The sequence below is a fragment of the Bombina bombina genome, chromosome 1, assembly GCF_027579735.1.
Source record: "Bombina bombina isolate aBomBom1 chromosome 1, aBomBom1.pri, whole genome shotgun sequence".
In the NCBI taxonomy this organism is placed as follows: domain Eukaryota; kingdom Metazoa; phylum Chordata; class Amphibia; order Anura; family Bombinatoridae; genus Bombina; species Bombina bombina.
In genome coordinates, this window is record NC_069499.1 from 538,205,717 (window position 1) to 538,219,223 (window position 13,507).

The 13,507-nt window shown below is 35.9% G+C and overlaps 1 protein-coding gene across 2 annotated transcripts in view; it reads right to left on the reverse strand.

Annotated features, from left to right (window-relative positions):
• The window catches only part of PARD3B (par-3 family cell polarity regulator beta), a 1,914,565-nt gene that overhangs the window by 42,731 nt on the left and 1,858,327 nt on the right, over positions 1–13,507 (reverse strand). For both annotated transcript variants that reach the window (XM_053698659.1, XM_053698658.1), the window contains exon 22: positions 418–491. In XM_053698659.1, coding sequence (XP_053554634.1) covers positions 418–491 — 74 coding nt within the window. The remainder of the gene's footprint in view (positions 1–417; positions 492–13,507) is intronic.

Genomic DNA, 13,507 nt, shown 5'->3' on the forward strand with positions numbered 1-13,507 from the left:
GAGACCTGAATTGCTGTTCTATCTGAACCATGCAGGCTATTTTATCACCTAGCAACATCCCTATATTGAGATGCGTTCATATTCTGCTCCCAAAAATATACAGATCTAGTTGGAGATAAGATTAATATTATCTTGTTATCAATGTCAAGAAAATGCATAACAAAGACTTGACGATTACACTTGAGATCCTTGAAATTGATAAAATCAGACTATTATCTGGACTTTGGGTTTTGGACTAGTTTTCATTGGTGGGTGCTACTTAGGTGAGCAAACATACACATATTATTACAAAATAGTCAATAAGTTTATTATAAAAAAACAAAACAAAATAAAAAACTGTTTTACTCTGATAATCACTATACTGACAGAATAACCCTGAAGATCCATCACTTAACATATATCCTTGATTATAAATACCTGGGTAAGGATGCATACTGTCTCTCCATCCCTTCATATCGGAGGTTACGGGGGGCTTCAGTTCCTCTGGACACCTGAAACCCAGAACAGAAAGAGGAATTAGCCATAGACAACCAGGCAGAGGACTCCATTGATCCATAAATGACACCTCAAAAAACATGGGGCATTATTCACCTCAGTGATGTCAGTGCTAGAAGATCAAACCAGCAATGTCAGCTTCTTTTTTTTATTATCTTGAACAGCATGAACTTGATGAAATAAAGTGCACACAAAGGTGAAGGCCATAAAAGCAAAGCAGAAGCAATTAGAGTGCCAGAGCAGGTACACAGCCGGCTTAACTGCACCAGTTCAGCCTATCAACTAAATCCTCCTCTGCATCACTATGATCGGTATTGCTCAGACACAGGCAAGAACACATTTATGGACCAGCACATCTCTATATGCATCAGCAGAAATAGCAATGTATACCTGCACAGCCACAAACATACAAAAGGAACAAGCATACATTCACATACAAATGTCTTAAAGCAGCACAGAAGCAAACACACAAATGCAGGCATGTGTTAGCATTTATTAACCTGCCAAGTTTGAAAAAGTATAATGTGAACTAGTGTGTAATAATTTGCATATCCGTCAAAGAAAGCGTGATGAGAAAAAAAAAAAATGCTATATAATACAAATTGATTGCTCCACCTTTGCATTTGTTTTTGAGTCTTAATAGAATAATATTTGTTCTTTATATGTAATTCTAACTATACAGCACTATAATTATTATACAGTATTTTTAAGACTGTATTTGTTCATTCTTAACTTTAATACTGTAAATATTAATATTATATATTATATAATAAAGAGTTGCAATGTTTAATTGTAAAATTTGAAATAAAATGAAGGTGCAATTAGTCATTAAAAAGATAAAGATTTTATTGTTCTTCCAATAAATATGTTTAGGTTGTTTGATTTTAGGAAACTATTTTTTGTAGAAACCAAATTTATAAGCTCTAGTTTTTATGTGAATTATGGTTTTTATGTGACAGAACCACATCATGTGTTAGATGTGACAAATATTGTAGACTTCTGATCTTGAATGTGAACACATGAAGATATTTGCATATTTTATATATTTTATGATCCATAATGTGATCTGGAGAACAAGCCTTAAATAGTATATCACACTAACACATATTGTCACCACCTGACAGTTCTGCACTTTTTGAAATATAAAATTCACCGCAATAGCACAACGTGGTTCATTATTTTCTAAACAATATTTTTACTATGTTTAGAAAAAGGCAAAAAAATCCCACACAAATAGAAAAAATGATATAATGAATAGACAACATATTCTAGAAGTTTTTCCACAGAAGCTGGAATTATGGTTGGCTACAATTAAAAGCGTAAATACCAAGGGTACAATAACTAATAAGTCTTATGGACCTTATAAGTGCCCATACATATGCAGGCACATCAAGATTTGGGCACATGTAACAGGACCTGATGGTCAAAAACTCGCCGGCATGGAGAGGAATCACTCAAAATCTTTGGGAGTTTTTTGAGTGTTCTATTGTAATGTATGTGTCTCTAATTCACAACCAGAACCTGCACAGCAAGATAAACCGCTCTCAAGCTGACATGTTACTTTCTCAAATTAATTGAGCAACCTAACAGTACTGACGAGACCTGTTAGCTAATCTTGCCAGAGCAGAGAACGTTAGCTCTTTGGGCTTAGTGTATGTAAATAAAGAGTAAAAATGTTGGTGGTTGAGAAGACAGTGGAGGAGGCCATGTTTAAATGTTCTTCCAGTACCCAGGGTTTTATAGTAATGTATAAGGCTGCAATAAACCACCTCAACATTTCAAAAAATAAAAATGGCACCTGACAGGTTTTGAGAGGCACTTAGGGTAGATTTTGGCAGTTCAGAGTATATCTGGGTAGAATGGGGAAAGAGTCAAGGCAGTTAAATTGTGTGGTCTAGGGGCAGAGCTAACACAGCAAAGAGACTACCTAGTTCAGAGCCCTATTACCTCGGGTACCAATGTCTTGAATTATAACCACCAAATACAACAAAAATAGAGCGTTTGGTGCACTCAGCTTTAAAAATATAAACATGTAGCCCTCATTTTGCGCCAGTTTAATGTGCACCATTTCACAAAAGCGCCTGTTCCAAGTGATCATGTGACAACTATTGAGGAAGTTGTTCCACTGGATTTTTATCTTAAAACAAAAGATTTGCAGAAGAGTTTTTGCCACCTGCATTTATAGCACAGCACTGTAATACTACGGTGTACAGACCATGTGAGTAGTTTGCCATTCTGCTTTCTTAAAGGGCCATTACGGTGAACTGTAAAAAATTGCTAGCAGTAGCAGGTAATTGCTTTTCTTTTTAATATTAAAGCTAACAGAAAGTGTATGTCTGTGTGCATGTTAAAAAAAAGTCATTATATGCAGCAAAGAAAAAAATGACTACTTACTGGCTGATAAACAGAACTCCCCACTGCCTTATTGATGTATAGTGGAATGCCTTGCAAGCATAAAAACTATTTTTATATTTCTGTTTTTGTATTTACAGCATTAAGGACTTTGAATATATTACATAATAAAACATATAGTATTAAGTTATAAAATAATATATTATTACATCATTAATGTCAATTTTGAGAGGGACCTGGAACCCAACTCATTTACTTACATTATATAATTTGACTATCCCTCCAGGTTCAGAACCCTGGTGTAAATTGAGGGCTAACTGTATATGTATTATATGTGTGTGTGTATATATGCCAGTAACAAATATGGCAGACGCGGCACCATCCTAATTGAAATGAGCACTGACACGCTATATATATCAGTCAGGAGGGGGGCGGCCCCTACCTCTGATGAAGCAACCAATGGTGTTGCAAAACACGTTAGGCTCCGCCCCCACCACACGCACAGCTCGGAACTCTGTAGAACCGGTGCGACTTAGTAGCCAGCATTATATACAATCTTGTGTGATCTGGAAGTACTAGCACTCGGTCTACATATTCATTTTAAATATATTCAGCAGCAGCAAAATAACGGTATAACATCAGGCATACAATTATATATGCTAGTTCATTCTGTTCGTGCTGCTTAATCATCTGGCCATTGTCTGTGGCTTTTACTTTTTTAACTGTATTTGCTAAGTGTCTATATACATATATTTTAACATGTATCCGAAAATAAAGTTTGTTATTTATATATACACTAAGTCTAGAACAATCACCTTCCTTTAAAAGCCCCCCGGATTATATAGTGGATTAACCCTTCAAGTTCATTTATCTCTATGTTTGGGGATATACAGCCTGTTAATTAGCTGGAGAAGAATAGAAGGACCACAGTGGGGAAAAGCATAAGGAGAGCGGAAGGAGATATCATCTCTAACAAAAGTGTCTTATCCATACCTCATACTGGATGAGGTTAAATCACGTGAGTGGTTAATTATACATGTATACAGTGAATTCTTTGTTGTAAACAGGCTTCACTAGGTGTGCTTTCTTGTGCACGTGTACAAACTTCATTCTTTCAGAGACAACTTGGGGAGGATCCACTTTTTTAAAGAGGACACTCTCATTACCGGACAAAGCAGCAGAGAGACAAAAGGCACTTGGGAACTGTCACACGAGCTGTTATAATCTGACCCTGCTGTGGACAGCCTATTGACTTAACAACTATTGTGCTGGACTAGGTCTGTATCCTAGGAATACGATTAACAGACTCATTGGTGTAAATATCTAAAGGTTGTTTCCTCTCACATATTGTAATTATATATCTAGTAACAACCAGATATACAATAATACATCAAGATATTTATATTAGTGTCCAGGTACACCACTTAAAGGGACATTAAACACTTTCAGATGGTAATATAAAATGATAAATTGTATATAATAAAACAACTCTGCAATATACTTTCATTATTTATTTTGTCCTCTTTGCCTGTAATTCCATTCTGAAATTGTGAGCTTTTCAGTTCCTGTTAGAAATGGAAGTGCAGAACACTGTTAAATCCAGCACAACCATTGGCTGCACACTCTAGTGACCTATTTATAGCTGTCCCTAATTGGCCACAGTAGAGAAGGTAACACAAGTTACAACATGGCAGCTCCCAGTGTTTTATAGACACTAAACCTTTACACTTATTTTGTCACTTTTTAAACAACTAATGAAACTTTAAAAAATACATCTACATGTTAGTCATGGACTAATCTTTTCTTTGAATGCATCATTCTATCTAGCATGTATTTAGTGTTTAATGTCCCTTTAAGTCCCAGCTACATATCCCTAAGCGCAGATTTACTCCTATTTTACTGAAAATATATATATATATATACACACACACACACAGTATATATATATATATATATATATATATATATATACATACACACAGTATAAATATATATACTGTATATATATATATATATATATATATATATATATATATATATATATACATACACACTGTATATAAAATGAATTTGAAACTGAAGAAAAGGATACTCTCCTTTTACTAAACATGGATGGTATTGATGTACGGTAACTATACATCTATATATTTGCTAGTTTTTTGTCACAAAGCAAGTCAGTTGCTGACACTAGAGGCTGTTCCAGGAGACAATTGATAGTTTTGTGACCTTTTGGTAGAAAGAAAATTGAGCTTTTCTTTGTGATTTTACTGTCAAACAGTTTTTTTTCCATCATCATCAATGACTAATAAGTATTTAATTCTATTAATACAATAGTATCTTTACCTGAGAATCTCTAGTATTAGGAGAGCAGATTTCCTTCTATTATATATAACTATATATTTTTTATTTAATAATCAAGTGTATAAACAAATATTTTTTGTTGCATTTTTTTTTTTTTTTACTTCTGATGTGTGTTCTTGTATGCAGTATGTTCCGTTTTATTAGTGTTAGTAATGGTACTGACAAGTGCACAATATCACCAACAGCAAATCAACGCATTGCAGCCTTTTTTGGTATTCAGGAAGTAACAATACTGTTGAAACTTCCTGCAATTTATTTGCAACCACAAGATTCTTGCTACAATAATGGTGCAAGTACTACATTCTTGTGCTACAGCAACATTATTGCTGCTGCTGTTCTATGACCTAGAACCCTGCTAATAAAAAATAGATGATTCCAGCTGCAAGTGTCTTAGGATGCTGCAGATAGCACTATAAGACAGTCATAGAAAGAACAGTAGATTTTACCTTTGCCGTGTCTCTTTAATTGCTAGAATAACAATTTGTAAATTGGTTTATATAACAAAACTATATTATTCCAACTGAAGAGCTGAGAGTGGCTTCTAAAAAGGCCTATACCAAGGTGAAAGCACTTCAGCTATTAACAGGGAGTTAGACTACCAGCTCTGCACTTCAGTTTGTTTTCTAAGGGGCAACCTCCACCGCCGGATGCATAAAGCTTTATGAAAAGCCTCACGCAGGGAGGGCAAGCAGCAGAAGACGAGATGCTTTTAGGGCACTTTTAGCTCTGTTCTCGGTCTCACCTGCACAACTAAAGCTGGAGCTTTGAGTGCCTAGTTAAAAGGAGGCTATTAGTCTTTTTTTTGTTGTTCCCTCTAAAAGCAGAAGACTAACAGAGGCAATTTCAGTGTCTCCTGCATTAAGAGAACTCTGCCGTGTCTTGGGGTTCCCAGAACCGGAATCTATTGAAAGGAAATATGTTAAGAGGCCTTTTAGCCGCCTCCCCTTGCACAGATTAAAGCACCAGTTTCATTTAGCAAGGTGCATTAAAGGAAAGGTATTCACTCTTTTTTTAAGAGATTTGTTTCTATGTTTTCCTATGCAGGTTTAAAAGCTATACTGAGAGGGTGCAAAAGAAAAGACCGTTGTTCTGTATAAATCTTTGAAGCATAAGTAACACTGCATACAGCTACAGTCTTTAGAAAAATATATATTTGCAACATATTCACCAGAAACCCAAAAATATACATGAAATTTAACCTACTAACTCCTTTACCTAAATAGATTACAAATATTGTGTGTGTTTATCTTTATCTATAAATATATTTGTATGTGTGTAGAACTGCTGGTCTCGAGCAGACACAGCAGCTGAGCCAATCAGCAGTGGCAGTCTTGCTTGTGGTACTTTAACTATGTTTTTATCCCTAAAACACACACACTGATAAACTGAATAAAGATCCCTATACAAGAAATGTTTGTAAATAATTTAATACTGTAAATTTGTACAATTTACGATAGTTCAGGGATACACAGTTATAAATGGAATTCATGTGCCATTCATGTTTAAATGGAATTCATACTTCTATTGTTCAGAAAGATCATGTACTTTTAAGAAACTTTTCTATTCACTTCTATTATCAAATGTATTTTGTCACCAGTACTAGGTACTATTGGTAATTACTTTAACTATGTGTTTAACATATTTCCAGGGGCATTTTTTTTTAACACTTTATGTTCCCTTTAATGTCATTTTAAGTATAATTTAGGTGATGCTGTCTATCTCTAGAGATCAGAACAAACATACATTTCAGAGGAATTTTAAAACAAAAGCAGGCAAAATTAATAATAAATTTATATTGCAATGCTCTCTTATTTTAATTGGTGTTTACCTGAAATTTAAATGTCCCTTTTTAAAAAAAATTTTTTTTTACATTTTCCCAGTTGGTAGTGTGTTTCCCACAATGCAACACTAGGCACCTAGCATTAGTAGAACATACTAGTGTGATGTCATATGCTGTACATTGAAGCTTGTCTCCTAGGCAAATGATCCAAGTTAAATTCATTTTTTGAAAATCTTTCACACTAACTAATACTAATAGCTGTGTGCTGTGTCACACAATGTGCTTATTTGTTAACAAACAGATGTGAATGCGTTTTAATAGGACTTCAGGGCATTTCAATGTCATTTTAACTTCCTGCAGAAGGTCCATTATTCAGCCCAAAACATCAGCATCTGCCAAAAAGTCAGCAAATAAACAATTCTATCCCAGTGTTTGCAAATGAGCCTATGTGTGCTCAACTATATTACAAAACAAGAACGCTGCAGAGCAACCTGAAACAAATGTTAATGTTGCAATGTTCTTATAGGCACAAAGCTAGCAACCAACCAACAATAGAAATCCTAAAGGACTGAAGAGAGTCAAGACGGCATATAGAAAAGCCATTAAAATTCTACATAAGATTTGGGAAAAGTACGATTCACAGAAGAAGCCTTAAGTTCAAGTTCTCAGGTCACAACCTCTCAAAGCATTTTTTCCAAAGCATTTTAATAACTACTGGCTCCGTTTTAGGAAGTTGGAAAGTAGCAACAAACACTGTGGGGGACTTTAAAAATGCATGGGACAAGCATAGGGCTATCCTACGAACTAGATAAGTTTATACTGTTAGGTAAGGTCGGGCAGACTTGCTGGGCCTATGGCTCTTATCTGCCGTCAATATCTATGTTTCTATGTTTCACAACTATAAAAGTGTTATCTGACACCAGGACAAAGAAGATTATAAACTTAAAAAATACATTAAAGAAAAATAAACATCCTCAACTGTTTTCATGAAATACATTTCTAGTTATTAATGATATAATCTGAGTAATACGGTTGTTTTAAACACATACTTTGGTGTGGTAAAGCTAGTCCCCTTATGGGCACTAACTGGTGCCCATGCCCTGTTTTATCAATACAACCAAAAAAGGCTTAATAGTTTCCGTCAAAAGTAAATCATTACATACTAGAAAAAAAATGGAACTTTTATAAAAAAAATAATAATATATTATTTGAGTAGCACTGCAACATTCTGTAGCACTGGGTACAGAGCAAGGGGTATACAATGACAATGATATGTGATAAGATACAAAAACATAAACTAAGCAAGACTAGTACAGAAGAAGGAGGGCCCTGCTCCGGAAAGCTTACAGTCTACAGGTTGAGGGTGCCGAGACTTAAGATTTGGGGTAGCTTGTCACCTGAATTATAGTTGCAGCAGTGAGTTAAGGCAGTTCAAGATTTATTTTGGGTAGGGTGATAAACACAGGCGAGATGGCCCGCTTCTTTGGATTTATTGGCGGATGGTTAGCCGGTTTCCCTTTTGCTCTACTGAAGATTTCTCTGACGTCATTGGACCGGGACGCCTGGATCTGGCTCCTATCCGCTTCCGTAGGAGTGTTATGTGTGCACACGCTGAAGACGCGCTGGAGGGTCGCTGAAGAAAGCCATTCGCCAGATAGCCTGAGGGTAAGCACCGCTTTTCTTTGTTGTTCTTCTCTGAAATGGGTGGGTTTTCAAAGAGCGTTTGAAGCTATTGAAGGTCGGAGTCTTATGGAGTGGGGTAGAGAGTTCAAGAAGACAACAGCAGTACTTGAGAAGTCTTGGAGGCAAGAGAGGAGTGGAGAGAAGCAGATCTGATGTTGATCGAAGAGTGCGGCTTAGAAATTATTTGGAGAAAAGAGATGGAATATAGTTGGGAGTGAGGCTGTTGAGTGCTTTATAGGTTAGGGTTAATACTTGGAATTGTATTCTAGAGTGTATAGGAAGCCTGTGTAGAGATTGGCAGAGTGGAGCAGCTGATGTAGATCGGCGACTTAGGTGGATGAGTGTCACTGAAGCATTGCAGTAGTCAATGTGTCATAAAATGAGGGAATTAATTAGTATTAGTGTAGTTTCTTTAGTAAGGAAATTTCAGATTCTGGAATTGTTGTGTAGGTGAGAATGGCAGGATTTAGTTAGAACTTGAATATGTGGAGTAAATGTGAGTTCAGAGTCAAGAATGACCCCAAGACAGTGAACCTGGGTTTATTTAAGTGTTGAGAATAGAGTCTCCAACTGTAAAAAAAAAAAGTCAGGTGTTGGATGTCTTGGAAATGTGGGGAATTAGAAATAGATCAGTTTTAGACAGGTTGAACTGGAGATAGTGTTAAAATATCCACAAGGATATTGCATTTATTTTTCCAAATTTACTTCTCTGTCTTGCCATCCTTTGGCATACTTTGTTGGCAATTTCAGTGACACCATACTATGAAAGCCTTAGGAACACGCACGTGTTTTGTAACAATGTTATATGTAGAGTTCAAAGTCACGTGCATGCTCCTGAGCTTACTTCTGTATTCTCGCATGAAAAAGACCAAAGGATGTCAAGACAAATAGAAGTAAATTGTTAACTTTTTATTGTATGTTTTATCTGAATCATGAAAGTTTAATTTGGAGTTTTATATTCCTTTAATCTCAGTTGTTAAATGGCACAGATCTGCCCATAACTTAGGCAGTCCCAGCATACATTTAAAGTACTCATTAACACTACCTCTGGAATCTGAGGCTCATATTTGAGAACAACCTGCAATACCTGAAAACCAAATGGGACAAATAAAATTTAAGTCACAGATTTATTTATCTGTTCTTGATTTGAAACTTTTTTTTCCACACAAAAGACAAAAAATAGATTTGGCCAGAAGTTATTGGGGATTTGTTTATGTTTATTTTTGGCATATTCAATATTTATCTCCTAGGCAGCAGATATATTAATGTATCACTCCAATTCATAACTGAAGAGCTGTTAAAACACACAATTCAGCTGTAAAATCGGCAGAGCTAATCCAAATTAATTTGCCTTTAATCTACTTTAAGCTTAGTCAGATCTCAAAACATGTTTCTTGCTTGTAACATCTGCGCTAAAATATTTTATTACTGCACATTTGTATCATTATGGAGAAGAACAAATAACCATTAATATAGTGTAAAATGTGCTTCATTTCTCATTAAAGAAACATTACGGTTATTTGACTTAAAATTTTGTTTTTTTGGAAATGGATATTGCTGTACTGAATAAAACTATGTTTGCTTTCATGCTGTTGGAGACGTATTACTACCTAGACCTTAGTTTTATAAAGTTTTAAAGATAAATTCAACTAAAAAAAAGTATGTGAAGGGACACTAAGATGAAAATATTTTTCAATTAAAAAAAGGTACAATTTAAAGGGATATTGTACTGTAAAATGGTCACCTCTTTAACGTGGTTTCCCATTAACAATTTGAACTGCTGAAATGTATTATATTGTTTAAAAAATAGTCTCTTTATTTTTATCTCATTATTTGAAATAGATGATTTTGCCTGTTGAAACTGACACCTATGCTGAAATTTTCCATACTGCTGAAAAGCTATGTAAAAAAGAGGTTACAGCAGAAATCAACCTGATGCTGCAGAAATATAAAAACAAAAAAATGCTAACATTCCTTTACAAAAACTGTAATACAATCTACAAAATAATCTTTGTTACAAATGAAATCATCAAGTGTAGTTTGACCCCTAAAAACAACTTTACTTTGTTTTCATGCCAACTTGAATTGGATCACTTATCACTACATTCAAACTCAAAAAAGAGATCCTGTTAGAGCAAGTACAGAAGAAAATAAAATGTTAGCTGGCGGGTCTATAAACCATTATTATTTTCTTAGAAAGGGTGGATTTGTTCATTGTCCAGAGGAAATATGTGTTCCAGTCCTAAGCCAGGTCAGCTTTAACCTAAATGAAGCCAATTGAATTGGCTTTATTTAGGTTAAAGGCAGGGAGCCAAATGAATTGCACCTAATATCAAGATCTTTGTAGCTGTGGAGGAAAGTTTGTCTGGGAAAGTTATGGTTGCCTTATTAGGGTTGCAGATTATGTTTTTATATAAAGAGCCTTTCCTCACAAAGATGCATCAAGTATATGTAACTTGCACAAAAATCAGGTTTTTTTATTTTGTTGGATCTAAAACAAGGCATTTTACAGTGTGTTACAATTTGTATTTATTTACTGTGAAGAGGATGAGAAAATAGCTTTTGTTTTTATGTCTGTGAGGTCTGTCTATCCAGCTGATCAGTCAGTGAGCAATCACTTTTTGTGCTTCTTGTTAGTATTAAAATACAAATAAACAGATTTAACTTTAAAAAGGGTAATTCTACTCAAAATTATTTTCCCCATCAAGTGTATATTTATACACAACTAAAAACCTTTGTCATACACTTTCATTATTAAAGGAACAGTAAAGTCAGTTAGACTTTCATGATTGAGGGCCTGATGATAAAAACTTGCCGGCATGAAGAGAAATCTCGCTAAATCTTTAGGGGACTATTTTTGAGCATTATTTTGCAAGAGATAAACAACTCTGAAGAAAAATATATATATTTAAAAGTCTTTGAGTGACCTTGTGGTACTGACGAGACATGTTAGATCATCTCGCCAGGGCGGAGAGGTTTAGATCATCAGACCCTCAGACAGAGCATGCAATTTTAAACAACTCTCCATTTTGCTTCTATTGTCTTATTTGCTTCTTTCTTTCGGTATCCCTTGTTGAAGAGTATGGGGTCGATTTATCCGCTTTAAGGGGTCATGTCCGCCCGACATCGCTAAATGCCGACGGCATACGCTGTCGGCATTTATCATTGCACAAGTATTTTGCGTGAAATGTCTGTGCAATGCCGCCCCCTACACATTTGCGGCCAATCGGCCGCTAGCAGGGGCTTTCTGCCACCTCAGAAGTGGCAGATGAGTTAAGGAGCAGCGGTCTTACGACCGCTGCATCTTAACTTTTGTTTTCGGCAATGAAGGCTCGCGCAGAAACAGCTGCATTTGCAGCATGATAAATCGGCCCCTAAATCTAAGTAGGCTCATAGGAGCTTAAGAGCATGCATGTGAACTGTATGTCAGCAGTGCTTGCAACAGTATATCACAATGCTAGACACGCTATTGTAAAACACTGCTGCCAGTGGCAAATTACTGCCTAGGCCAACAAGGCCCGTGCCTAGAGCGGCAGATTGGGGGGCAGAACTTTTTGCAGTCCCAGTAGGGAACGACAGCTAAACAGTTTCAGCAAGAAGTCGCAGTTTAATGATGCCAGTGTTTTGTCAAAATGTGATTCCTGGATGTGCGCATGTGCACAATTACATCGCAATACACATTTTTTAAAAGAATGTGTGATTACATAATAAGAAGCATGCACAAATCCAGGTAGTAAATCTCGGTGAGGAAGGCCTAAATTATTCCTCACATTTGTTATTAAAGCGGCCATGTAGATGCGCCAATAACACAAGGTTTTTAAATGCTCAACCTCACACATCTAATCCAAATGAAATAAAGTATGTCTCTACATGTACAACAGTTTTTATTATGCACATTATGTTGTACAGGTGGAGACACGCTTTATTTCATTTAGAATACATGTGCGTAGCTGAGCATTAAAAATCCTTGTGTAAAGCAAAAATTACCCCGTAGAAATTTCATAACTACATGTTTAACTGTGTAGGCGCACATCTACATGGTTGCTTTTGCTACCTCAATCTGCACATCCATCTAATTATATAATCACATTCCACATTCTTTTTAAACATATGTGGAGTGCGATTATGTAATTGTGCGTATGCGCACATTGAGGTAGCTAAACTCGACGAGGGAGAAAATTTTAACAGAACACCAGTCCTGAGCCCTACATATCCGGCCACCATAATAACAATTGCTACCAATGGTTCCAACCACAATAATAATAACAGTGGCTGCATGTGCTCAATACCACCAACAAAAATACCTATGCCAATAAAATTAAAATTATTTTTATGTTTTTACCATCTATAATAATTGTTCTAATGATCTGTTAATTTCATTGTATGTGCTGGGGAGGCAGCTACAGGCATGGGAACGGAGTTAACAGAGCGGGAGAAGGGCTTTCCAGGCGGAAGGTCTTAGTTCACATGGGGTGGCCCGCTTCAGTGTTTTACAAGCCTCTAATGGGATTCCTGAAAGCGAGTGACACGCGGACTGTTGTACAGGCTCATGCACTGAATTTCCTCCATAGCAAAGAGTACAGCTATGGAGGATCAAGAAAGAGTCATCATTTTTATTACTATTATTGCAAAACAAATGCACATTATTCTCCCTTTTTTTCTGCTGACTGGCTCCTAAAATTGTATTGTGTAGCTAGCTCCTCAAAATTCTTCCTGCTCTAAAGTCTTTTACAAATTGCAGTCTACTGAGGGCTGAGCAATGTGCTGCATGATATACTTAGTGTGAGCAGATTATTATTGTGCAATAGAACACAGTAAATGTAAATCCCCAAAAAT